The following is a 27,192-nucleotide window of genomic DNA, read 5'->3' as shown; positions in this document are numbered from 1 at the left end:
TGTGTATATAATCATTATAACTATGATTTACATATTAAATTTTTTTTTACCGTGTTATGTAATTAAAGGTAATCTGCATTTAGACTAAATCGGTGTTATTTTAATCAATGCATTACGAGTTAAATATAAGTAGTAGAGAACACAAAGGTCCACTAAGTTTGAATGCTTGTTGAGTAGCAAACACGGTTTATGAGCTTGCAAAATCCTTGCAATTGTTGCGAAGTTACGATTGGGCTAGCAAGGACATTGGCGAGCACATTTTGTGCTCGATGTGTTTATTTCCAGCTGGAAATAATAGGGATGAATACCTAATGAAAATACTACTAATAAATATTTCAGCAAAAAAGACGATTCCGTCGTCTTGGCGGCCCTCAAACTCCGGCTCGACATCATGTGAGGGGGTTCAATCAGAGTACACAGTATCCCGTTAAGGGGAGGCCTTAACCCACTGGCTACCAGAAGCTCATCCCAAGGCCTCACATTTGTGCCTGAGAGATGGAAGCAACTACACGACAGCAGTGAGATTTGAACTCAGGCTCATTGCAGCAAGATCTGTCCCTCCGTTCCTAACTGCGCTGCCATTGCAGGCTAAAAAAAATACTAATAAACATGAATATAGATCTATTGAGACCTAGAATCAGAGCAATGAGCTATATTAAAATGCCACCGCACTACCTACCTTAAATTATATAGTATTTTATACTCCCTCCGTCCCAAATTACTTAAATCGTATTTCATTAGGTCGTCCCAAGTTACTTGAGTCATTTCTCTTTTTTGATAAAAACAAAACATATAATAACACCTACTTTATTCATTCTTTTACTTTACCTTCTCTCATCTCTCTTACTTTATTCTTTCTTCTACTTTATTTTACTTTATTTAACTCATTAAACACAACTTTCTTAAATCTCATGCTGAAAAGAAATGTCTCAAGTAGTATAGGAGGGAGCGAGTACAACTTGGAATTAATTAGTGGCTACGTAGGGATAAGATACTCTCTCCCAAAGTAGTTAGAGCATTTATTTTGAACAAGACTATAAAATTAATGTGTTAAAGATTAAAGTGTAGAAAAAAATAAAAGAAAGAATAAAATAGTAAAAGATACGAAGAGAGAGTACAATATGAGATAGTATAAAATATTTTCCAAAAAAAACAAATTCAATTACCTTAGGACAATTAAAAAATATACTCTCTTCGTCTCATTATAGATATCACGCTTTCCTTCTTAGTTTGTCCAATAAAAGATGTCACATTTCCATTTTTGAAAAAATTTATCTCTCACATTAATAAAAATATTATATTTTCTCTCTCCATTCAACACACAAAATAAAACCTTCTAAAATCTCGTGTCGTTCCACAAGTGTGACATCTTTTGTGAGACGGATGGAGTATTAGGATTTAACTAGTTTGGGATGGAGAATAATTTTTAGTACTAACACATTTGTATTCTATTTTTAAATAAAGAAATTATAGGGAATAAATTAAGGCTTAGGTATATAGTCGATATTGCAGAGGAATCTGAGGAGTTTGTAGGCTATTTTGGAAGAATTTTTAAATTTGAAGAGTAGTTTGATTCAAGAAGCCGTCCATCAAAATTAAATTCAAAGAGAGTGTTCGCCGGTCACCAAATGCGGGCTTTGCTAGTCAGAACCCGCAAGCCCACGCGCAGCTGATTTCCACTCTTGCATAAATTACCTTTTTTTTTTGTAGAAATATTAAGACAATAATTTTAATTAATGTTTTTAAGATATGAACATGTATTTTGTTCACGAAATTTTCATGCTTATTCGAATGTGTGGAGTATCAATTTTAATTAAATTCAGTAACAGTTTATTAATTAATATTTTTTTATCACAATAAAATTTATGCATCATGCATCAACTCAGAGTAAGCACGTCCATTTGATTATATATGCATATTATGATAGTGATAGAGTATCTTGGAAAAAGTAATATGTTAATCTTTCTAAATAAAATATTTTTGGTGGGATATATATGTTTAATTTTATTTTAAACTAGTATTACACCCGTGCCATGCACGAACTAAGATATTTTCAAAACATTGATTGTTAGTTTCTATATGATGGAAACAAAATTATAAACAATATTATTATACGAAAATTATAAACAAAAGATCATAGCATATAATAACAATGAACAAAATGAGTAATAAAATTTTAAGTTATATCAAGGTAAAAATATTTACAAATCAATATTGGAACATAATATTCAAACATTAAATTATAGATAAAAGAACTTTCAACCACCTCATCCTTGAAAACTAAAATCCTTATCAATTCTAAAACCTTTTTTTACGACAATCAAGAATGCGGCAAAAATATTGGAACATAATATTGGCAGCATATGTTATTTTTCGGCCCACCTAATCGTTGCATATAATAACCGTAAGACTAAAAAATAAAGCAAATTTACATTAAACAAAACAAAAAAACCTAAATAATGTATAATTACCACTTCTCCTAATGAGATTTAAGATATTGTTTATCAAAAGCTATAATTTAAGATTGCACTGGTGAGACACTTCCTAGTCGAGCTTAATTTCATTGCAATATAATGACCCTATACACTAAAAACTCAAACCTTGACACCTAAATCCTAAACCCTTAATTTTAAAATATACCCATCATGTCCAACAAATGAGCCAAATATCAATAAAATTCTCCCCCCGTCCCAGTTCAATTTTATTTTGTTGATCACTTATTCTATTTTGGGGGTTTTAGATCTGTATTCGATATCTTACACTAGGTCGGCCTACTTGGTAACCCTTACTGATAGTAGATATTTTTTTACCTGAATCTTGGCTGTAAATCTGTTTATATGCTCATATCAAGAAAGTGTTTACAATAAGGCCATGTGAACGGTAAACAAAAAAAATCTTGCTTGCATTCGTCCAAGCATCTATTCACCCAATGATATTACTTATTGGAGCCGAAGTAGTGTTTTGTTGAAATGAGGAGTCAAAGACATCGCCGGAAGGAGTTTAATTTCGGTTGTGGCCAAGCCGTGGAGATAGCCGATTCGAACATTCGATTATAATTGTAAGGTAAGTAAAAATGTGTGGATAGTAATCAAGCTTTATATATAGGCCAATAAATTATGACGCTACATATTCTAAAAACCTTTCATATTATCCAATTAGACTAAAGTTAATTGTGATTAATGGTTGTTTGCATTTTTTTTCATTTTAAGCGTTTCTACTTTTTAAAATTAATTTGATCATATGTTGAAATCATTAATTGCCTTGGGATGAAATGTAACACCCCGAATTTTCAAAAAAAATTAATTAGTTCAAATGCGTCGGAAGTCGTAAATAAATTAAATTCTAGAAGTGTGTAGATAGTTTCTTATTATGTGAATTATTTGTTTGTGTGGTGTTTATTATTAGAAATAGAGAAAGGATAAAAGAAAAGAAAGAAAAGAAATAAAGAATAAGAAAAAGATTTTGGAAATGTGATTAAGATTTGTTACCCATTCTCTTCTAGAACTCACGTGACTCTTCCCTTCCACACCATTTTTTTACATTCAACTCCCACTTTTACACACTTTACACCATATACACACACTCCCTGCGCGAAAAATCACACACCGCCATTTTCAAACACACACACACACACACACTCAGCGACGCACCGTCGCTTCCCTCTGGTGATCGCCCCAGCAACTCCTCTTCCTCTCTCTCCCTGACACGCCGGTCTCCTCCACCCTGCTGCCGCCCTCTCTGCATTGCTGCTGCCCGGCAGTTTCCGGCGACGTCATCGCCGTTTTCCGGCAGCTCTAGGCTAGACTTATCTTCCCTTTGTGTAATCCTGGCCCGAGGGATAACACGGGAAAGGAGAAGGCGAAGGAGTAAAGTGATCTAGTACGACATTTTGGATTATGAGGTAGTATATTCTACATTAGGTCCTAATTCTTGAATTAAGTGTACGTAATTGCATTTTGAGTTTTTGCATGCTAAATTATGATACAACACGTGATTATCATATATTATCTATAGCTTGCAAATATGTGAGGGAGGAAGTGAATGATAATAATGAATGCTTTGAAACTTACTACGTTTATGTAATGTGATATTGTGGGAAAACCAGTAATTAACGTGCTATGTTTTGAAAATTGTTGAATATATATAATGATATGAAGACAAGTCCGATTTAACTTGTTTATGCCCCGTGCTTAAGTGTGGTCTGTGGGTACAATTGGCATGCCATAGGACAGCAGCGCTGCATTATCTGTGATCTCTCCTCTTTTGGATAACCGAAGCGAGGATCGTATGTTATCTAATGGGCCCCTATCTGATCTGTCTGATATGCACCCTATGGGTGGTCTGTTCCCGAGATTATCTGTCTGCACCCTAATGGGTGGTCTGTGCGGCGTCCTCTCGAGGACCATGACCGCGTCTGTATCTGATTCTGTTTCTGAACTGGTCCGCGTACCCTAATCTGTCACTAAGCACTTAATGGGGATATATGTGTTACGATATGTGATTGTGTGAAACCTCTGTTATAACTCTGATATATTTGGTACACGAGATCAGGTTTTGTTATACGTGTTTTGGATATGTGGAATGTTGATGATATGTATATGTGTTGGTGTGTAGATAATATTGTAATGTATTCTTTGTGTTTAATCCGATAATTGGTATGGTTGGTTGTTATCAACTTATGAATCTGGTAAAATCCAGGAGATCAAACAATGGCGATAGAAATATAAGATTTTTATTGTTTGTTTCTGATAGTAATTATATGTATATGGATATTATGATGTTGACTTTGGAGTGTTTTCATGATTAATAATAGTGTAAATGAATAGGTTGCATAACGTTACTTAACTCTGAAAATTAGGCTCTGGTGATCAGACTAGCTCTTTTGCTGTACAGCTGCTCAAGTCGGGTCACTAGCTAAGCTTTTGCGTTGGGTAATTCTTTTGGATTTGATAAATGTGGCTTGTATTGGAAGTGTAATGTACCTTGGACTTTATATTACTTCATAAACTTTTGCTAAGCATGTATATTTTGGGAGTAGTGTCCAGGTTGTGTGTATATATATATATATGGATGTATTCATTTCCTTTTTGTATCTTTTGTTCTTTGTTCTTTGTTCTTTTTAATCTCAGCCCCACGATTTTGTCATCCGACGGTTAGATTGGTGCCACGTGTCATTTAATAATGCAGATTTTCAGTTGAATAATGCACACCGACTAATAATGTACCATTATAGTGTAATAATGCAGATTTTCAGTTGAATAATGCACACCGACTAATAATGCACCATTATAGTGTAATAATGCAGATCATCTGGACCGTTGATGAATGAGATCTAACGGCCCATATTAAGAAGAATAAAGGATCTAAGGGATGAATAGGAGAATAACGCTCCTATATATATATATATATATATATATATATATATATATATATATATATATAGGGAGATGATCAAAATAAGTATGTGTTTAAATCCAGAAATGCAGACCAAATCTTGGCCCTAGGATTAGATGATCTAATGGTCAATAATTAACAAAAAACACGGAAGGTCATAATTAAGCAATTTTAGGTCATATTATAATATTTGGGTTTAATGTCATGCTAAGATCGTTTTAGGTCATGCTTTGTTAGCATGACCTAAAAATTACCTAATTATGACCTAAAAGTGACCTAATTATGATATTGTTCTGCGTTTCTGTATTTAAATCTAGTTTTGCATAGATCAAAACCCTATATATATATATATATATATATATATAGACTTTTGGAAACATGTTTATGGTTTAATTCTAGACATTATATAGCAGTTTCTCCGTTTGCCAAGAAGTGAAAAATAATTCATCTATAAACAAATAAAGAATTAAGGATTTGACATCACTTATTCGATTATTAAATTAATTGGGTAAGGGATGTTACATGAAACATTTCCTATTCCCTACTTCGGATAAACATAAGTGTGAATAACAGTTATTTGCCTTATAATTAGGGAATATGTAGTGTCATGTTTGCCTAATAAAATGAGGGTAGTAATGAAAACTATATATTTAATACAAACTTAAAACTTTAATCATAGCCACTAATTATTGTAGATCAATGCTTATTATGTTTCAAGATTAAAATTTCAATAACTTCTATGAATCTGTCAACAGCGGGTATATTAGACACTTTCATAATACGGTGAATCATTTAATTATAGAATAATTGTGTAATCTCGATTTTGTCGTTCTCTCTACTCCTCCTCGTTCCAACTTTTTGCCTTTTCGTCGTTCTCTCTCCTTTTCGACTATTCTCCCCCTCATTCTCTCAACCCTCATTCAACGGCTGCGGCGGCGATTATTTGTGAAGCAGCAGGAGAACAAAAGAATCAATGCAATTTCAACGCAAAAAATCACCAACAGCAGAACAAAAGAATTAACGAAATTTCATTGCAAAATATCAACACAGATTTCAGAATTCAACAAAAAAAACAACACGATCGATTCAACACAAATTCAGCAAAAAATCTTCATAAAATTAACACAGATTTTAGAATCAACATAGAATCAACACTATTTCAATACAAAATTCAACATCAACAAAGAAGCAAGGCAATTAAAGTTTTGACATTAATTACAGTGGTGTTAAGATCATTTCGAAGATGTGAATATTTCAGTTTTTGAAGGTGGGAGAGAAATTAGGAATGCATAAACCATTCAAAAACTTAACTTACAAAAATACACTCTATTGATAAAATAAATGCTCTTGTTGAGATATAAATTCTACGCAATCTTAACCACCGATCTGTTATAATTAATGGCTAGGATTAAAATTTTGAGTTTGTATTAGATATATGGTTTGCATTGGATAACATCTCTAAAATGAGGTAGTATAAGTTTATGCATGACATGTAAACTGTACCTTTAAATATTGTAAACGTTTGGATGAGATGTATGCATTTAATACACAGTAACTATGAAAGTTATTTTTTTTGTTAATTAATATACAATTATGCATGAAATGTACGTGTAAACGTGCTGACAAACATTAAAGAAGAAAATTGTACGCCCTGTTTGTCTTCAAGTTTGCTTGAATTATTTTGCAATATTCACTACATTTAATGGGAGTTTTAGTAACAACCAAAAATCAGTTCTAATTAAATAATAATTATATTTAGCAATATTCATTACATTTATTGGAAGTCTAATTAATTTCAATGAAACTGCCGCTAACCCTAAACAAATTCACAAACAAAAATTAGTTTTAATTAATTCATAATTTTTAATATAAAATGGCAATCTTGTAAATATCTCCAAAACTCATCTTTTAAATATATGCATAGATATAAATGCTAAAAATAAATGATATGAGAATGTCAAATTCTCAGTAGTCAGCACCTAAAAATAGTTCTTTTTTTGCAATTTTAATATGTCCATTAAAGTTATTTCCTTTCTCTTTTATACATTATCAATTTCGCACTAAAACTTTAAAGTATCTAATTTTTTGGGATGGTAAAACTCTAAAGTATCTAATTTTTTGGGATGGAGAATGTTTGAAGTGGTTGTGATTTTAGTTGGAATGAGACAATAATGTTCGTTTATGCCTGAAATACGATCCACTTTTTACAGGATTTATGGATAAAGGTATTTCATGTGGTGAACAATTCTCCCTGGATCCTGCTTTAAGTGGATAATTTCTTATTCTATACAAAATTTTATAAAATTTTTATTTTGTGACTCGAGTGGAGAGAGAATAAAGTAAGGATAATAATATTTCTATTTTAAGAGACTTGTCACTTAAATGAGACGGATAGATTACAATATTGCTTATACTAATTTTAAAAATCAAAGAAATTCATTTTGGATTATCGACCCTAATTTAAATATGATCAATAAAATTGAACAATGAACAAGTGAGTTGTGATTAATGTCGAACTAATGTTAATGTCAAACTAGAGACCAAATTAGGGCCATTAGATCTAGTTTTTGATGAGATGTGTTGATGTGTAAATTATATCGGTTTTCATTACAAACCCATTTTACTTCATTGCAATAGGTTTATTACTTCATTTCGGTACGTAAATACATTGAAACTACAATATATTTTTCCTTACTTCCAGAAGGTTTTGATATGATTCAACACATGCTTCATTTGAATTCATTGAACCGAGTTTTCACTTTATTCACTTTAAAAAATACAATTCATTTGAGTAGGTTTCTTACTTCATTAAAAAACGTTATTATTTCATTGGACAAAGTTTTTACTTCATTCCAGTAAGATTTCAAATACTTCTACATATACTTCATTCAAATAATTTATTACATCATTCCATGTGCTTATTACATCATTCAATTAGGCTATCATTCCATTTCGTTGTCTGCGTTGTGGCGGCGGTTAGACATTGCAGAGAAAAAGAACGGTACGCGACGGTGAAACTGCTTGTACGTACTGGAATGAAGTAATAATCTCATTAGAATGAAGTTAATACCTACTTGAATGAGGTATTCTGGAATGAAGTTAAATCCTCCTAATATGTTATGACTTATTGGCCTTGGGCTGAAGTAAAATAAACTCGTGATGAAAGCGAAAATAATTTATATATTTGCGCATTCCATCGATAAAAAAATAGATCTAAAAATTTTAATTTGGTCTAGTTCTGCGATTTTGTAATAAGCAGAGGATTTGCAGATAATAAGACTCGTAAACTAAGGGCACCCGCAATGGGGCGCCCGATGGCACGCCCTATGGCGTCCATCGTCCTCGGGCGCGGACGATGCCCCCATTGTGGGTGCCCGCCATCGTCCGTCCCCTTCATCCGCGACCGATCCATAGGGCGCGCCCTATGTCGCGGACGATGGCCTATCGTCCGCTCCATTGTGGGATCGGCGGACGATGACGCGGACGATAGGCCATCGTCCGCCCCATCGGGCGCCCCATTGGGGGATCGGCGGACGATGGCACACGTTTTTGATTTTTTGTATAAATACCCCTACCCACCTTCATTTCTAACGTTTCATTTCACGATTTCACTCTCGAAACTCGAATTTTTATTATTACTACGAAATAGATTCAAGTCCCAAGAGTCCGATGTTTGGGGAGGCTCGTTGGCCGGGTACAGAACCGGATGAATATCGACCGTTCGACGACAACACGCAGTACGATCCCGAATTCAGCACGGAATCGTACAGTTTGGATGGCATGGAACCGTCTCCAAACCGACCCGTCGCCCCCTCCCGCCGCGCCGCCGCTCCTTCCTCCCCCGCCAAAAAGAAGCGGGCCCGGCACCGCACGCAGAAGTTGCGACCTCCGGGAAATTGTGAAGAGTACGCCCCCGGCCGTACGAACTACCAGCCGGATGAATCCCTCATATTGGCGAGGTGTTGGGTAGACATATCGGAGGACCCGATATTCGCGAACAATCAGAGGCAGCTGGCGTACTGGGAGCGCATCGCCGAGCGCTACAATGCGGTGAAGCCGCCGAGCGTGTACAAGCGACAACGGGACCAGCTACGCAAGCACTGGGACCAGTTGAAGAAGCAAATCAACCTGTTCTCGTTGGAGTACGAGAAGTGCGCGAGGGCCAAGGGGAGCGGCGAGAGCTTGAGCGACGTGCGCTCCAAAGCGCTGTTGTCGTACCAGTCCCTGTACGGCGAGTTCAGGCACGAGGCCATCTGGGCGCTCTTGAGGGACATGCAGAAGTTCCAAGGCGGGATTCTGCACACCGGGGCGTCAAAGAGGACGAAGAACACCGAAACTGGTGGTTATACGGGCGGTGAAAGCGGAACTCGTCCGGTGGACCTCAACCGGCCGTACGAGGACATTGAGAGTTCCGGCACACCGATGTCCTCCCTGCGTCCCATAGGCGTCAAGGCTGCGAAGGCCTAGGGGAAGACGGTGGCGACATCATCCTTGACCGCCGCCGACCCATCGCCGATCGAGGTCCCGCTCCCGACCCCGCACCTGTCGACCGCCACGTACGAGAAGTTGGCAACAGCCTCGATGACGAGGACGTTGTTGCAGACGCACAAAATGCTCAAGAAGTGTATGGACCTCGCCGAAGCCGAATATCTCCGGGGGTTGATCGATGAGCTGCGCCGGAAGTTGGGAATTGCGTAGATTTTAGCCAACTCAAAACGTGTAACTTTTGTTTAATGAATGCAATCTTCGCCGTTTTTTAGTTAATCGTTGTGTTTTTTAATTTAGTTAGCATTACATTTTTTAAAACATTTACATTAATTAACAAAACTATAATATAACATTTAAAATAATAACATATAGGGCGCGTCTTAGGGCACCCCATTGCAGGTGGGGGTAAGAGGATAAAACCGATGACGTGGCGCGCCATAGGGCGCCTCATTGCTAATGGCCTAAGTACTGGTACTAAATATAGATAGTAAACAAAGAGCGTGGCGCGTGTTGTATGATGGGGGTTACAAATGGAATCGACCATACATTGGTCATTTATTGACTTCAAATTAAAATGATTAGAATCTTCCATTTCTCAGTATTTCATTCTCGCTCGCTCGCTCTCAGATTCTCAGCTCTATTACTTCAATCAGGGGTGTTCTGAGGTAAAATTTATTCAATACCAAACTAGAAGAAATCTGTCAGGTGTTTCATCAAATTTAATTACTGTTTATCGATTCATTGTTCGGATTTTTTCTAATTAAAATGTGAATTTTACTTGATCTGTTGTTTACTTTCTGCGTATAATTCCATCTATTTTTGATCTGGCCTGGATCTGACTGTGCTACTTCGTTTTTACTCCTTTTGTTTACGTTTGTTGTATGTAGGTTGGTTTAGTTTTCAGCACGTCCTCCCATTTGTGTGATTCACTCTGTCGTTAGTATATGGATGGTTGAATAGCCTGGATCTTTCATCTTATGGCTCAGTATTTATGTGTTCGAGTCTGGTTTATATTCTGGAATTGATTCTTTCTGTTTAATTGATGTTGGCAAAAAATAAACAAATTTTCATGTATGAAATGAAGTTCTTAAGAGTAGCCAGATCTTTTCTTGGTTTTAACACGTGAAAGGTGCTTCAAGTGTAGCATGGGTTGATCTTTTCTGAGGCATTGGTTCGCATTTCTATGTCATATAACCAATCTGATCTGAATCTTCTCTGCTTTTCGCTATGTTCTGTGATATGCTCTGTATTGACCATTTAAGTGGATGCTTAGTTTTGTGATGGTATTTTGTTTTGCACCAGATGATTGAGGTGTTTCCTTCTGAATCTGAATTTTGTAGATAACACAAGTAGATAATCATGGTGAAGGCTGTCGTAGTTCTTAACAGCAGCGAGGGTGTTAGTGGCACCGTCAGCTTCACCCAGGAGGGAGATGGTATCTATCATTGTCATGTAATCAGTTTATGTAACTACATGTTTGTGTTATAGATGCTTAGTTTCTTTTTTCTTTTCTGTTCAGGCCCAACAACTGTCACCGGAAACCTTTCTGGCCTTAAGCCCGGACTCCATGGCTTTCACGTGCATGCCCTTGGTGACACCACCAATGGCTGCATGTCGACTGGTAATTTTTTGCGCTATATGTGATGGCTCTGTTGTACATTAAATAAATTTATGATTTTTTTATCATTTGCCAAAAATTGTTTGATTGAAATTGGTCATGTGTATCTAAATCTTAGGTCCTCACTTCAATCCTAATGGCAAAGAGCATGGTGCTCCCGAGGATGAGGTTCGCCATGCTGGTGATCTTGGGAATATCACAGCTGGAGAAGATGGTATTCACCCATGATTCTACTTAAAAAGTCTTTAATGCTGTCTTTCTTAGGTATCCATGTTAACTTTATTGTTTATCACTAGACTGTCTCACATTGGTAAGAGTTTTAAGTTCCTGATCTCCAAATTTAGTGGCACTTGTTATTATGGATTATAACATATTTTATTGATAAAACAACTTGAAAGCCACTTTCTATTTTGCTTTTGCCATCTCTCATTCTTGATTTGCTTGGGCTCTTTGATGCCAATGATTTATCGTGAATCTGACATTTTGTAAATTCGAATCCACTCTGACTCCAACACCCTTCTGATATCTTGTTTCAGGCACCGCATCTTTTACCATTGTTGACAAGCAGGTGATTTTCTTCCCCACAATATCTCATAAATACCTAAGGTTATATTGTTGCTCAAGTGTACTAAGATTCCTATTATTTTTTCTGTCAGATCCCACTGAGTGGACCACATTCCATCATTGGAAGAGCAGTTGTTGTTCATGGTGATCCTGATGATCTTGGAAAGGGTATGCTTTTCTGCTACTTTCTGTTCCTAGTAATTTGCTCTTGTAAATTTAGCATGTTCTTTAAAAAAAGAAAAAATGAAGTTTACCCTTAAAGCCAGTCTAATCATCTCATCCTCCTGGAGGGGACTGACTCGAATACAAAAACCATTTGTTAATATAGTTCCGTGTGGGACATCATTGTAAGCACTAACTAGTTATTCTTTCAACAAATCTGCAAACAATCTCATGAAGTTAATTTGAGTATTTTTTGCTCTCCAATTTGTTGACTCTACCCACTGATGTAACATTGTATGCGGTAACTGTATTCCTGCTGAGCCACCAGTATACCACAATAGGGTACCTAGTATTTTCCGGTGGTTATTTTTATGCCCCCATAATCCCATTTCTGTCTAACTATATCCTATCTCCTTGTTACTATGTTATCTCAGGTGGACATGAATTGAGCAAGAGCACTGGCAATGCTGGTGGTAGAATTGCTTGTGGTAAGTGTAATCATCTTTCTGCACTAATCAAACAAGAATAGTCAGTTGTGATAGATAGATAGATCAAACCACCTATTTCAAGGTCAAAAGACTAAATGCATCCATACGTCACAGTCAAGTATTCAATAATGAGCCAGTTATTTTTCGCTCAACCAATTTTTGCAGAATGAGTGGATCCTTGAATTGTCACCATTTGAATTGTGTATGTAGTTCGTTCCACACCAATAAACAGATAACTTCAAAACAGTTTATAGTGCAAAAGACAATGACAACAATGGATTCTAATGAAGAAGCATAAGACATTCACCCACTAACTTTGTTTGTTTTGTTGCAGGTATTATTGGCCTTCAGGGCTGAGCAAACTTGGTTGTGCACTTTACTTAATCATGGCCTTGCACTGTGTTTCCTGCATTTACTTGTTAGAAGTACCCTATATCATTTCCAATTTCCTAATAAAAGTTTCTTGTTGAATTGGACTACATTTCCATCTTTTGTGTTTTGTACTTCAATTTAAGCAAAGAAATTAGAGTGGCGTATAAAAAAATAATCTTCACTGCATATTGTGGATTAGCACATATCAATTGTTTTCTTCAGTAGTAGTGTACTACTATTATATTTTGATCGGGATGGAGATGTCTGTTAGTATCAAGAGTAATATTTTTGTGGTCTTTTAACCAGAGATGAGCTATATCAGAATGACTCATAGCTGGTCCGAGGCACCATAGTTGTTGGTGGACTAAACTTAAGATATTTGGTCTAGGGCATTATCCACTCATAATTTAGGCCAATTCACACCCACACATGAAGACCATGGCTCTAGATTTATGTTGGATGATTCAACTAATATTTTGAACACATACAAAAAAAAAGTACTACTACTCAATTCTGTTTCACATATCTAATGCACAGTTATGCACTTTTAGTTTACATACACATTTAAAATTACATTTAATAGTTTTTTGTAAAACTGTAATTTAAACACAGTTTTTCTTTTTACTGTCATTAAATGCTTTAGTTATTGTCTCTCACTTTAAATAAGGCTGTTGTGGTAAAATGACGATACTATAAGATAAATAAAATTGAGAACTGGATTATAATTTGAGATATTTCAAAAAGAAATACTAGTACTAGTGAACTTTATTGATGTGCAGATGGAGTAACACACATGCTACTATTACTAATACCACGACAGTTTACCAGCTACACTGAAACAAGAATTGGATGTTCGTCTCTGGAGCCGATTATACGTAGTTGCGAAAATTATTTATTTTTACGAATTCAATAATTTAGTTAGTATGGAAATTAACCTTTTAAATCATATGTGTAGTTTGGGAAATTATGGAATTTGTTTTATTTTAACCATAAGATATTTAAATCTAATATTACAAAGCACCACTTACTATATTTTCTCCTCTCAACCAAATTGAGTATGTAAAATGAAAAAGAAATAGTTAGAGGGGAGAATTTAGGGAAGCTAACAAAAAGTTACAACTACTACTAGAGTTGTCAACTGGGCCGGGCTGGCCCAGCCCAGCTCGGCCCAGGCCCGGCTCGTTAGAGAAATGGAACGGGCTCGGGCTGGGCTTGTTGAGTGTAACGGGCTCTATTTGGGCCTATTTGTAAACCCAGGACCGGCCCAGGACCAGGCCCGCTAGCAGCCCAGGCCCAGCCCAGCCCAGCCCAGCCCAGCCCAGCTTCAACCCACTCCTATAAATACATGTAATTGTATTCCCTATGGAAACTCCAGCTTAGTTTTGCTGCATCGGAAAAACATACATACATAGAAATATTCCCTAAGAAAATACATCGTTTACACCGGAAAACGGGAATCCATACAGCAATTGAAAAGAATTAACTACATACATTAAGAAATCAGCGAATGTATTAAACGGAGTAAGGCTGGGGCAACCCTGTTAGTCCAATTTATAAATATAGTGATCGCAATTGAGAAAGAGATATGGAGAGGAACGGACTGTGGCAGGCGCGATGTAAGAGAGACGAGACATCAAACCAGACGGTGTCCTTTCCGGAAGGGATGGAAGAGCTTAACAGTGCTTTCGCGTCCCCTCCTCCGTCGGCTTCAGCCATAATCAAACTCATCCCTTTTCAGTATCCCGTTTCGTGAGTTCGTGTGCGTGTGATAAAGAGAGTGGAAGAGAGATTCTAACTCAGACCGGCCCAACCCAGCTCGGCCCGGCCCAGCTCGGCCCACTGACCAAGTGGGTCTGGGCTGGGCTGGGTTGAGATATATAAAAATAAGCCCGGCCCGGCACAGCTCGTTTCAGACCCTGGTCCTGGGCCGAGCTGGGCCTCAACACCCTCGGGCCTCGTCGGGCCTGGGCCGAGCTGGGCTAGCCCGGCCCAGTTGACAACTCTAACTACTACTACTTTAGATATCTGGCATCACAGTTTATGAGTATTTGTTAATTGCCATATTTATTTATAAACATAGTTCATAAAAAATGAAAAACAATATAGTGAAACTTATCAAATACTAGTATGAGATTGCGCATATAAAGTCTATTCATTAATATTTTAAATAAAAGGTACCAATATTTACTGTTTTGTCCTTTAACAATTTTAATTTAATTAGTGATTTCTATTTCTTAATACTCCTATAATTCACGATTAGAACTCGAGCGTGGATTAAAATTTAAAATAGGGGCTAATTCACAACCTAGCTATAGCCTTGATGTAAATTACACTTATTTTTGTTACTCATCCAAACATTGGTTAGACTGTGAATTCGTAATATTTTAGTCTATATTCACAATTAATCTATTTTAAGTTGTAAATGATTGCAAATTTGGAAATGTGAATTTAAAAACATCAACAAATTCGAGGATTTTAGTCTATAATCACAATTAATCTATTTTAAGCTGTAAATGATTTCAAATTTGGAATTGTGAATTGAAACAAATGATTGCAAATTTGGAATTGTTAATTTAAACAAATCAACAATTCGAAAATCACAAATCAACAAATCGAATCAGGCCAGATGATATTGCAGGAGGAGCTACTTTACATGCTTGCTCGAACTTGGCAACGCTAGGCCATGGTAGAATGGTCCATGGCTGTGTAATTCAATATGGTTTTCATGCTCACGCCTACGTTGGCAATGGCCTTGTGAACATGTACGGCAAATGTGGGGACATATGCAGCTCGTGCAGAGCTTTTGCAGATATTTCTGAAAAGGATTTGATCTCCTGGAACACGATGTTATCTGCATTTGGATTGCACGGGCACTCTAGCGAAGCTCTAGGCATTCTTGAAGAAATGGTGGCTTCTGGGATGAAACCAGACAATGTGACCTTCATAGGCTTATTGATGACTTGTAACCACTTGGGTTTGATCAATGATGGCCTCTTCTTTTTCGAGTCAATGACTTCGCGCTATGGCGTTTCTCCTGAAATCGAGCATGTGGCTTGTGTGGTGGATATGTTAGGAAGAGCCGGACAGTTGGAGAGGGCAAAAGAAATAGCAGATAAATATGCAGAGTCGAAGAATGTGAGTGTTGGCTCATTGGAGGCTCTTTTTGGGTCATACTCTGTCTCAGGGTTGTGTTAAGATGGGTGCGGAAATAGCAGAACAGCTGCAGCTGGTGAAGCCTGGTGATGAGATGAGCTAAGTGGTGCTGTCGAACATGTATTCAGCTAGCGGGCAGTGGAGACGAGCAGAGACTTTGAGGAAGGCAATGGCTGACCGCGGCATTAAGAAAATGCCCGGCTGCAGCTGGGTCGAAGTGAGGAATCAGGTTGCGGCATTCGTTGCTGGGAGCAACTCTTGCTTGTGCAAGGAAGATGTGCATATGATGCTATCTGTTCTTGGATTTGAAATGAGATTCCCCATATCTTTTCCTTCTATCTGGGATGGGATCACATAGCCTTTCTTGCCACAAAAAGACTCTTGAAATTCAGCTTTCTTTATCCTTTCAGAAAATCAGCAGACTTTATGTCAGCTAATAGACTTTCATTTTTACACACATTACATTCTATTTTCCTACATCACAATATGCTTATAAAGGGAAAAGAGTTATATGTAACTCAAATAATAACAGATAATATCATCTCCTTTTTCTTTATACAGCACCACCAAAAATGACAATACCACTTGCTACTACATGTCAAACTAATATCAGTACAAATTTTCACTACCCTGTAGGCCCCTTGATAGAGTGGAAAATCTCAAAGTTTCAATATGCACTTGAGCTTCTGCAGTAACCCTCAGTTAGCCTCTTCGTTTTACTGCAGGGCAACGTTCCTGCAACATCATGCAGGCTACAAGGAAATACACGGCGTGTTTCTCTGATTTCATCTCTCTCGGCTGGTGTCACACTAGCTCGGAGGGCCGTGCTTCTCGAGACCACCACCAGCAAATCTGTATGTATATAGTGTGGAGGAGCATAGCCGTACCCAGCCCTAAGAACGACGCGATCAAGATGGCGTAAATTGCTGACAAGTGAAGCTGCCAGATCAAGAACATGCCATCATGTACTAATTTTTCCTGGGGGGTAAAATACTTTTTATACAGGGTTAATTGGTTTATAATACACGAACTTTGCCTTGATTTTGGTTTTTGCACATGACTTTTGGATCTTCTTCTCAGATACACATACTTTACATTGTTTGCAATTTTTTCTTGATTTCTCTTTCCAGATGAATTGAATGCGGGACGACATGCCCGTGCTTTCTAGCTGCCGAGCCAGTTTTAATCTCGCCGGAAAACAAAATCATGAGAAATTTTCAAACAATGTAAAAGCCTGTGTATTCGAGAACAAAATTTAACAGATCTGTGCATAACCAAATTCGGGCAAGTTCGTGAATTTCTAAACCAATCAGCCATTTTATATAAGCCTATGCAAATGACTCAGTTTCATAAAGCGCCATTCAGTTACAAGTCCTAAGTTTCGTGATTCATAAACGAAACAAGTGCTTGAAAATAATAAAAACCCAAGAAGTTAGAAACTTAGAAGTAGAAAAATGGCAAAATTTGAGTGATTCTCACCAAATTGTAGAAAACGTGGAGAATCAAGGCCACAAGAGCAAACTCAAGCCCCACATAAGTCCATGCATGCTCTTTAAGTGCTGCATAAGAAATAAACTATGTTTGGATCAATATTCTCCCACACCAAAAAAAAAATAAAATCATTTTGAGCTTTATCGAGCACAAACCAAGAACCACAGCAAAAATCGACGAAGTAAGACCCAATGTGAAAGCGAATGGAGCAGAAATCACAAGCGCTTGGTTTTTCATATCCTCGGTCTGCAGATAGAAAAACATTCCTCAATAATAAAATCATATGACGATGGGAGACATTTACCTCTTTACTGTGAGTGATATATTGGATCGAAAATCATAGGATTGCGTGTTAAAGGTTTACATGATCATGCTATGTGGTGGATTACTTTATATTGTTTTTATCTATCTAAGCTATCGCCCCATGTAAACACCCTCCCCCCCCTGAAGCAATCGGAAAATGCAAACATTTAAACTAGCATCTTATTGTCTAATATCTCACCAGTAGCTGCTCGAAGAAGAAGAAGTAGCATATTGTAGTAATCAACACGAGCACCACAAAATCTTGCCAGGCACTGAGTATATACAGATTCAGAAGTTGATCAGTAACAAATTCAAGAAATCTGTAGTATGAAACATCAATATCCAGTGAAGTTCATTGCTTAGTTTAACTAACATAAAAGAAATCACCTTATTGACTGATCTATGGGCATTTCTCCGGTCTCTCTTTGAGCAGGTGGAGCTACTCGAAGCAAAGTGACAGGTAGATTCTTTACTTCGTTAGCACAGACATCACAGTTTCTGCTTACACTTTGGCTAAACCATTTTATTACACATTCTTGATGTAAAAGTCTGAGTGATCCTTTACAAAGACACTCCAGCTTGAACGTATCTCTTTCTTCACAGGTGTCCAAACAGATCCTGCACACCACTTCTTCTTCGGGAAACTCTTGATCCTCGTGGACAGGAGCCGGGCTTATTTGATCTATCTTGCAACAAGCAATATGAGATTAGTATTGCATACACCTCGTCAATATATATTGGAGAACAGGAAAAAAAATGAATGAATAACATACCGCTATTACTATGTGAAGCTTGATTTTCACCAGAGTTTGATGATAAAGATCTCACAATGAAGTAACTCTTCCTCCCTGGCACAGAGAGTGACCTCGACACAGCAACTCTAGCTGCAGTTTCCTGAGATAAGTTACAGAGTATGACATTTAGAAATGCAAATGCAAATTCGTTGTATTTAAGTAGTCTGTGGCGACAGTCTCCTAACAATAAGGTAGGCTTATTCATTAATTTTAATGCAGCTTAGATAAAAGGCAAATCTAGGCCTTAGACACACATGGCTCCACCAAAATTTCTATCATATGACAAGAGGTATCAACAAAATTTAATAAGTATAAGAGTTGAGAGGCAAAAGTACATTTGATCTGTGTCTTTCACTGAGTGTCTTAGGGGACAAGTACGAGGCAGGTGTTACTGGAACGGAAGCACACTTTTGCCAAGGCAAGATATTTGAAAAGGCGGGGCTCTCGGGGAGAGGTGCCTTATCTGAACTGAGAAGAGGGCTTCTTTCACCCTCCAAAGGAGCTTTCTTCTTCTTAAAGCTGAGCGAGTGAAGGAAACCCTTGATACTGCGACTTTTTGAGAAAATACTGTGTCTCGGAGGTATCTGAAGAGTTAGGTGATCTGCACGCTGTGTACTTGGATCTGGATTAGCAGCCATATTTGTAGAGTTTCTACTAACTGATTCAGCCTACGTTCAGAGGTAATTGCATTGTCAAAAAAAATGTTCGTATCATATTAACTACACAAGCCATACAAACTTAGAATGGAGTAAGTCATCAAATATACATCAAAATACTGTAATTGGAGAGTTGAGAAAAATTGGGAATATGCAAATTATTCCCAAAGTGGATATCTAGCCCATCTTCCACATTAGTTCAGTTATACTATACCAACATTTTGTCTGTTCAACAAAATGAATATATAACCTGAAGATTGGAAAAAAGCAATGACAAAGTTCTAGTTAAATGGAGTAGACAATTAGCACAATTACAATTTACAAAGTCAAAGAAAAAACATAAAATGAGAGGGCAAGTATTGGATTTGAAACCAAGAGTACTAGAATTACCAAATCACTCAAATAAGAGAAATATATGAGCATAAGATTTACTAAATTACTTACACATCTAAAAAAAGTAAGTACTGTTTCTGTTGTTGTTGCCACTTGAGATGAATATGCATATAAATGAAAGTTACTATTTTGACTACTAAAACATGATAAGAAGCCAATTCAGCACCATACAGCAAGTTCTGTTTTTTCTTGTTTCTCTAATCTAGCTTTAGGGAGAAAACCAGTCACTAACTCATAGAGAAAGGCTGCTGATTCTTGCAGACTCAACCTTCTCTCTACAAATAATTTATTGTTTCAGCTACACTTGTTTTCTTTAGTAAGACAAAGCTACAAACTCCATCACCAGAAACAAAATTTAAAAAAAAACACCAAAAACTCAACAGCACATTAATCAGATCAACAACCTGTGATTCTAATCTTGGAAGGCTCTGAGTTAAAAGATGATCAGCTAATTGGTTGTTCACCTCACTACCTGCTCCTGAATTTTCCATACTGACCCACAAAAATGCAGACTTTCACCCAACTGATCAAATTCTTCTCCCAAAAACCAACTTTTTTTTCCTGGAAATTTCGTGGGATCTAAGTGTTTTAAGAGAAGAACGAATGAATGATTACAAGGAGTGATGAGGTCAGTAGGGTGACTAAAACTGCTTCGGGTATTATCACCCTTATATTAAATGTATATTACTCAAACTACCCTTATCAAAAAACTAATTTTAAATATGACTCCTCCTATAAAAAATTATACTTTTGGAATCATACAAGTTTTTAGACTAAAATAGAAAAGAGAGTAGTAAAAAAAAAGTGAATAAATTATTACAAGTGATGAGTGAGACTGACCATACTATAAAGAAAACTGTCAAAAATAGAAGATGATTATTTTGGAGTAAAATAGAAGAATATCTATTTTTATGCTATGGGATAAAATATACTACTATTTTACTAACATTTAATTAAATATAAGTAGTGCATTTTTCGTATGCACATAACTGGTTTCGCATCTCATACAATTCCAAAAAATTTGAGAAACTACAAACATAATCAAGAGGCCACCGCCAATTGAGTCCCCACTTTCACATGCTAGAAATGAATAATTGGTTGCGTCAATATCTCAAACATATTTTCTTGTCTCATTTTTATTGTATTGTGCTTATTATTAGTAGTATATTTTGGACACATCTCATAGAACATGCATTTTCTTTTCCTTTTTTTTGGAAATTTGCATTGTCGTTTTGGATTTCAACTCCTATAAATTCAATTCAAATAGGTAATGAAATTATAATGATTTTTGTGATCATTCATGCTACCTGTAGGCTGTAAGAGCGCCATGGCATGTTTCTTCCTTTCAACTCGACACGATACTATAATAGATTGGGAGTATCCATATATTCCATAACAGTGGCCTTTTTTTCAATCCCAAATCAATCAAATTCTTTTTTTTGCTTGCCACATAATCCGGTCCTAAATTCAAAATAAAATATATAGTTCCCAGATCACATAATTAAACTTCCTACATTATATACGGAGATTTTTTTTTTCAAAAACGCCCTTTGTGGGCGGAAGGTTTAGGCACATTATATACGTAGATTATAAATTACATAAGTTGCTAAATTAGTACTCCCTCCGTCCCGGATTTCCACAGCAGAGCGCCAGAGCCGCGGAATGGCCGCACAGCCCGATTGACCCCCAGATGGGCCTGAGCCCGATTTAGCCTTGACTGAATGAGGGTCATGCTCTAATAACCATTTAATCATAAGTTTGGTAAATTTTGTAAACTTCACAAAGTTTGAAAACATAATACAATTAAATCACGAAGTTTTAATTTTTCTCAATTGTCTCATTCGTATACAAAATTATATCTTTAATGATGCTCAAAACGGTGTTTTTTAATTAGAGATGAAAAAAATACTTATTTGATTCAATCCACATCATTTCAAACATCACCAAAAGACGTCGTTTTGTATACAAATGAGATAATTGAGAGAAATTGAAACTTCGTATTTTAATACTTATTTTATTTCTAAATTTTATGTGATTGATTAGAATTTATTTAAATTTCATAATTTAAGTAACTATTATTCCTAAAACTTAAATTTATTACTTTATTCATTATTTGAAGTAACACACATCAAACAAGAATGAATGATGCTTACATAAAGATATAGTACTCCGATATCATATCATTTCCCTACTCAAATATTAAAAGTTTTTTAAAAACGTAAAGCATAGAAATTTGTGGTGCAATTGACTCTTTCAAACTGTATTCTTTCACTGGTTTTGAAATACTATCAAGTTGGGATTTTTTTTATTCTGTATTTAGGTTTGGTGCAAATTTTAAATTATATTGGTACTGAAAAACAAATTGTGCACATTTGGAAGCACCAACGTTCAATCTAATTTCTACTAAATCAACTTGATCCAGGAATCAAGGGGCGCAGGTATGAATTCCATTCAAGATCTAACTTATCGAACATATTTTTTTAATCAAAATCACAGTTATATTATGAAAGGCGTAAATAACGGAAAATTAGAAAACGGTTTAAACGTAATTTTCTTCGTTGTTTGACTAATTAAATTCTTTCATCGTCTAAGTTATTTGGTAATCAGAAGCACAAGCAGTATTGCTTATTAATTTAGTGATAGCAACTAAGTTAGTCATTCAATCTTTGTTGTAGACATTAACCACTCAAAAATGCCGAGGTAGTGGTAGGAATGGATTAAACTACAATAGTTAACATTTTATTTAATTCTTCCAAAATATTTTAATTTTCGGTAAAGTCATGAATTTTAAAATAGTTTAATTTTTCCCATGAACCTTAAATGTTGCATGAAAAGTCATAAACTTTACCGGATTGTGTAAATTTCCCATCCGACCCGACCGATAGATTTTCGACACAAACTTATCCTACGTGGTGCGCCGGAGGCGTGACTTGGCAAATGACAAATTTAGGGTTCAGTTCGAATTGTGGAATTAATGCTGCCTTTATGCTGAATTCGAGTTGTGGAATTCGATTTGTATGTTTATGTCGATTTGTATGCTGAATTCGATTTCTAGAATTCGATTTGTATGTTTTCATTTGTCTAGCTTGTATGTTTGTGATAAGTTCGGGGTCAAAGATTGCAAAGACAGAAGAGAAACAATCGGAATTAGTGGAGTTGCCAAGTAGCGCCCCCGGCGCACCACAGTCTGGTCGGGTCGGGAAATTTACACATTCTGGTAAAGTTATACAACATTTAAAGTTCATGGAAAAACCAAACTATTTTGAAAGTTCATGACTTTACATGCAATTTGCCCAATTATTAAACATATTGTACATACTTGATAACTTAATTTATACAATATTGAAGAGACTCGTGTAAAGGACTACTCCTATAATGTGAAAAATATCCCAACTAAATGGATAGATGCCTAGAAGAAACAGTCGGTAGAAATTGAGTCCTAACTTTAATCTCCCCGAACAAGCCCTTATAGGGGCACTTTCCCCAGGATAAAAACATTCATTAATTTTTTGGGGTGGTTAATAGGTATAGAGGTAAAACGGTTATTGGATAAGCTTTACTCGGTAGAAATTGAGTCCTAACTTTAATTTCCCCAAACAAGCCCTTATAGGGGCATTTCCCCTAAAATAAAAACATTCATTAATTTTTTGGGTGATTAATAGGTATGGAGGTAAAACGGTTATTGTATAAGCTTTACTCGGTAGAAATTGAGTCCTAACTTTAATTTCCCCAAACAAGCCCTTATAGGGGCATTTCCCCTAAGATAAAAACATTATTTAATTTTTTGGGGTGGTTAATAGGTATGGGGTAAAACGGTTATTGGATAAGCTTTATTCGGTAGAAATTGAGTCCTAGCTTTAATTTCCCCAAACAAGCCCTTATAGGGGCACTTTCCCCATGATAAAAACATTCATTAATTTTTTGGGGTGGTTAATAGGTATGGAGGTAAAACGGTTATTGGATAAGCTTTACTCGGTAGAAATTGAGTCCTAACTTTAATTTCCCCAAACAAGCCCTTATAGGGGGCACTTCCCCTAAGATAAAAACATTCATTAATTTTTTGGGTGGTTAATAGGTATGGAGGTAAATGGTTATTGGATAAGCTTTACGTGGTAGAAATTGAGTCCTAACTTTAATTTCCCCAAACAGGCCCTTATAGGGGCATTTCCCCTAAGATAAAAACATTCATTAATTTTTTGGGGTGGTTTATAAGTATGGAGGTAAAACGGTTATTGGATAAGCTTTACTCATAATTAAATAATATAAGTACTATATAAGGAAAGATACCTAGAAATTGGTTGGCTCCCTTAGGTGTATGCAATTCCATATTTTATGATCTTTCCTAGACACCTTTGTGTAACCGCGATTAATATATAATCCTTTTTATCGCTACCCCTTTCTTCATAAGGAAATGGGTAGGTTTTTAAGGTTCATTTGTTGTAATAACATTTCTTGTAAATTGAGGATTGGTTATACAACAATCTTGCCTACAAATTTTGTACTATATATATTGCCTAACTCGTTAGACATTCACATACAAAATTACTACAAATAATGGAAAATTTTAAATTTTCATACACCTTATTCTTGTTTTGCTTTCTAACATTTGAATTATGTAATCGTGGAGAGTTAAGGAAGAACTTTTATCGTACGAGCTGTCCACATGCCGAGCAAATCGTGCAAAACATAACTTGGAAAAATGCAGCAAGCAATGCTGCATTGCCTGCTAAGTTACTTCGGATGCATTTCCATGACTGCTTTGTTAGGGTGAGATTTTGTAGAGATCGAATTAATTAAATTTATGATTGATTATATAAAGTTTTTCTTTATTTTTTTTATAGGGTTGTGATGACTCGATTTTGATAGACTCGACTACGAATAACACAGCAGAGAAAGATGCGGTTCCAAATAGGTCGTTGGCGGGATTTGAAGTCATCGACGAGATCAAGACTCAGCTCGAGCAGACTTGCCCCGGTAAGGTATCGTGCGCTGATATTGTCGCCCTAGCGGCCCGAGATTCTGTTTCATTTCAAGTAAGTTAGCATTTACTAAATCAGTAACGGAGTCAACAATTTTTTAATGAATTGATAATGCGACCACAGTTGGATATGTCGATGTGGGAAGTGCTAACTGGCAGACGTGACGGAATCGTGTCCCGTGATTCGGAGGCTGTGGCAGAAATCCCTTCACCCTTCTCCAACTTCACTACCCTCAAGCAATCTTTTGCCAGTAAAAACCTCACGGTAAAAGATCTCGTTGTACTCTCAGGTAAAATTTAATACTATCATCTTACTATCATTAGAGAATCTCCAACAATACTGAAAAACTTAAAATGCATTAGGAAAATGCCTCCAACAGTACTGCAAAACCAATCATATTATAGGTTTTTAATAAAAAAATACCTATCTTTAGGTTTACATTAAAACTATACCAAAAACCTTTTTAGATTTTGATTTATTGCATTCAAGTCCAAATCATTTTATATTTATCAAATGAACAAGGGAAGGAAGAGAAATAAAAATGCAAGAAGAAAAGGAATGGAAAAAACTTACAGTACTTCTGTAAAACACGCAGACGGCAGGTTGGAGAAGAAGATAACAAATAAAAACCTAAATAATTCTATTAATGTTATTTAATTATTGATTAGTGGGCTGGCCCATTTCTTTATACATGTTTTTTTTTATAAAATTAAGTCAAAAGCAAAGACTAAAAATCTAAAATATGATTAAGAATATAAAAATATAACGACACAACCTAATCAAAATAAAAATATGCATAGAAAGATACGTGACCTAAATAAAATAAGATTAAGAAGATACAATAAATTCAAAAGTTATATTAATAAGCTAAATACGAAAAAAAACCCAGAAAGATTAATAATTAAAATTACACGTTTTTAATCATATTATATTTATGTAATAAATAATAATTTTTATATATAGTCATATTAATTAATAAGTTTTATTATTTTATTTAATATAATATAATTTAATTAAAGTTATTGAAAAATTGCTATGGGGTTATTGTGTAATTTAGATAAAATATATAGATATGATGGAAAAGTATAAAAAGTAAGTTAGTGGAGAATATTCTTTTTGGTTTGAGTTTAGTGTAAATGATTGGAGTAAATCAATATTTAGAGTAATATTTACACTAAAATGGGTTTGAGTTTAGTGTAATGGTTGGAGATGGTCTTACTATAACTGATATTATTACCAATTTCATTGCACCTAATATATATTCCACTTATTTATTTCAATTATAAAGGATGATGTAATTCTCAGAAGATTTGAAAACGAAATATTAAATCACAAAATTTCAATTTTTTATTATGGTCCCATGATATCCGGTGTTTGACACATAAAGTTCAATTTTGCCATATCGGTTGTATTTTGAATTCATGGGACATTTGCGAAAAATTAAAATGATTTAATGTTGTATTTTCAAACTATAATTAGGTGCACACACGATTGGCATGGGACACTGCAACTTGTTCAGCAATAGGCTGTACAATTTCACCGGAAAGGGCGACGCAGATCCGTCGTTGGACGCTGCTTACGCTGCTACTCTGCGATCGCAATGCCGGAGTTTATCAGATAACACGACGACGGTGGAAATGGATCCGGGCAGCTCGTTGGTGTTTGACAACCGTTATTTTTGGACGCTGTTACAAGGGCAGGGGCTTTTTCAGTCGGATGCAGCGCTTCTGACCAACAATATTGCAAATGGGATTGCGAATGAGATGTTGATTTTCGGAAAATTCTTAACGGAGTTTAGCCAATCTATGAAGAGGATGGCTACTCTGGGGGTTCTTACTGGGAAAGCAGGAGAAATTAGGAAGAAATGCAGTGTTGTGAATTGATTTCTATTTTTTAAGTTATTTTGTTGCTTTTGTTTAAATATGTACTACTTGCATATAACATTTTCTTTATTTGTATTTATTTGTAATATTTGTAGTACTCAATATGAGATATTGAGTAATTCGTGTATTGATGCATGCTTCATACACTTAGCAAAGATTAATACAGTATTCATTAAGTGATGTTCAATAAGTACAAAAATTAATACTATCAAATATCAATTAGCTAAGGGCATCCGCAATGGGCGGACGATGGCACGCCCGATGGCGCGCATCGTCCGCGCCATCCATCGTCCGCACCCATTGCGGGTGCGCGCCATAGGGCGCTGACGATAGTCGCGCCCTATACTTCGGTCGCGGAGGATAGCGTGGACGATGGCCATCGTCCGCCCCATTGCGGCTGTCGCGGATGATGGCCGCGGACGATGGCCATCGTCCGCGCCATCGTCCGCCCCAT

The 27,192-nt window shown here is 36.1% G+C and overlaps 3 protein-coding genes and 1 pseudogene across 7 annotated transcripts; 3 read left to right on the top strand and 1 right to left on the bottom strand.

The window, feature by feature from the left end:
- Positions 1–10,412: 10,412 nt before the first annotated feature.
- On the top strand, positions 10,413–13,272 carry LOC121795937 (superoxide dismutase [Cu-Zn]-like). 2 transcript variants are annotated; one of them, XM_042194617.1, is made up of 8 exons: positions 10,413–10,547; positions 11,223–11,317; positions 11,402–11,503; positions 11,619–11,714; positions 12,037–12,068; positions 12,157–12,232; positions 12,661–12,714; positions 13,049–13,272. In XM_042194617.1, the coding sequence occupies exons 2-8, from the start codon at positions 11,242–11,244 to the stop codon at positions 13,069–13,071; spliced, it is 459 nt and encodes a 152-aa protein (XP_042050551.1). In that variant the 5' UTR covers positions 10,413–10,547; positions 11,223–11,241; the 3' UTR covers positions 13,072–13,272. The 2 variants fall into 2 exon arrangements, with proteins under 2 accessions (XP_042050551.1, XP_042050552.1); XM_042194618.1 differs by having other exon boundaries at positions 10,457–10,587.
- A 1,399-nt stretch (positions 13,273–14,671) lies between these two features.
- On the top strand, positions 14,672–16,597 carry LOC121796974 (annotated as a pseudogene).
- A 135-nt stretch (positions 16,598–16,732) lies between these two features.
- Positions 16,733–20,522, bottom strand: LOC121795917. Of its 4 annotated transcripts, none has more exons than XR_006049655.1 (9): positions 20,281–20,522; positions 19,163–19,495; positions 18,807–18,927; positions 18,421–18,715; positions 18,233–18,305; positions 17,886–17,976; positions 17,719–17,798; positions 17,271–17,426; positions 17,037–17,178 (listed from the first exon to the last, which is right to left on the bottom strand). XR_006049655.1 is itself a non-coding variant. In XM_042194586.1 (8 exons), the coding sequence occupies exons 1-8, from the start codon at positions 20,365–20,367 to the stop codon at positions 17,044–17,046; spliced, it is 1,215 nt and encodes a 404-aa protein (XP_042050520.1). In that variant the 5' UTR covers positions 20,368–20,521; the 3' UTR covers positions 16,733–17,043. The 4 variants fall into 4 exon arrangements, 2 of the variants coding, with proteins under 2 accessions (XP_042050520.1, XP_042050521.1); XR_006049656.1 differs by having other exon boundaries at positions 17,046–17,178; positions 17,276–17,426; XM_042194586.1 differs by lacking the exon at positions 17,271–17,426 and having other exon boundaries at positions 16,733–17,178; positions 20,281–20,521.
- Positions 20,523–24,430: 3,908 nt separating this feature from the next.
- On the top strand, positions 24,431–26,738 carry LOC121796973 (peroxidase 3-like). The gene is made up of 4 exons (XM_042195725.1): positions 24,431–24,643; positions 24,718–24,909; positions 24,979–25,144; positions 26,335–26,738. Exons 1-4 carry the CDS (start codon positions 24,431–24,433, stop codon positions 26,736–26,738), a joined length of 975 nt encoding a protein of 324 aa, XP_042051659.1.
- Positions 26,739–27,192: the final 454 nt, after the last annotated feature.

This window comes from Salvia splendens, chromosome 3, assembly GCF_004379255.2.
Source record: "Salvia splendens isolate huo1 chromosome 3, SspV2, whole genome shotgun sequence".
NCBI classification, from domain to species: Eukaryota; Viridiplantae; Streptophyta; class Magnoliopsida; order Lamiales; family Lamiaceae; genus Salvia; species Salvia splendens.
The sequence above is the reverse complement of the archived record's forward strand: the minus strand, read 5'-3'. Positions and strand labels throughout refer to the sequence as shown.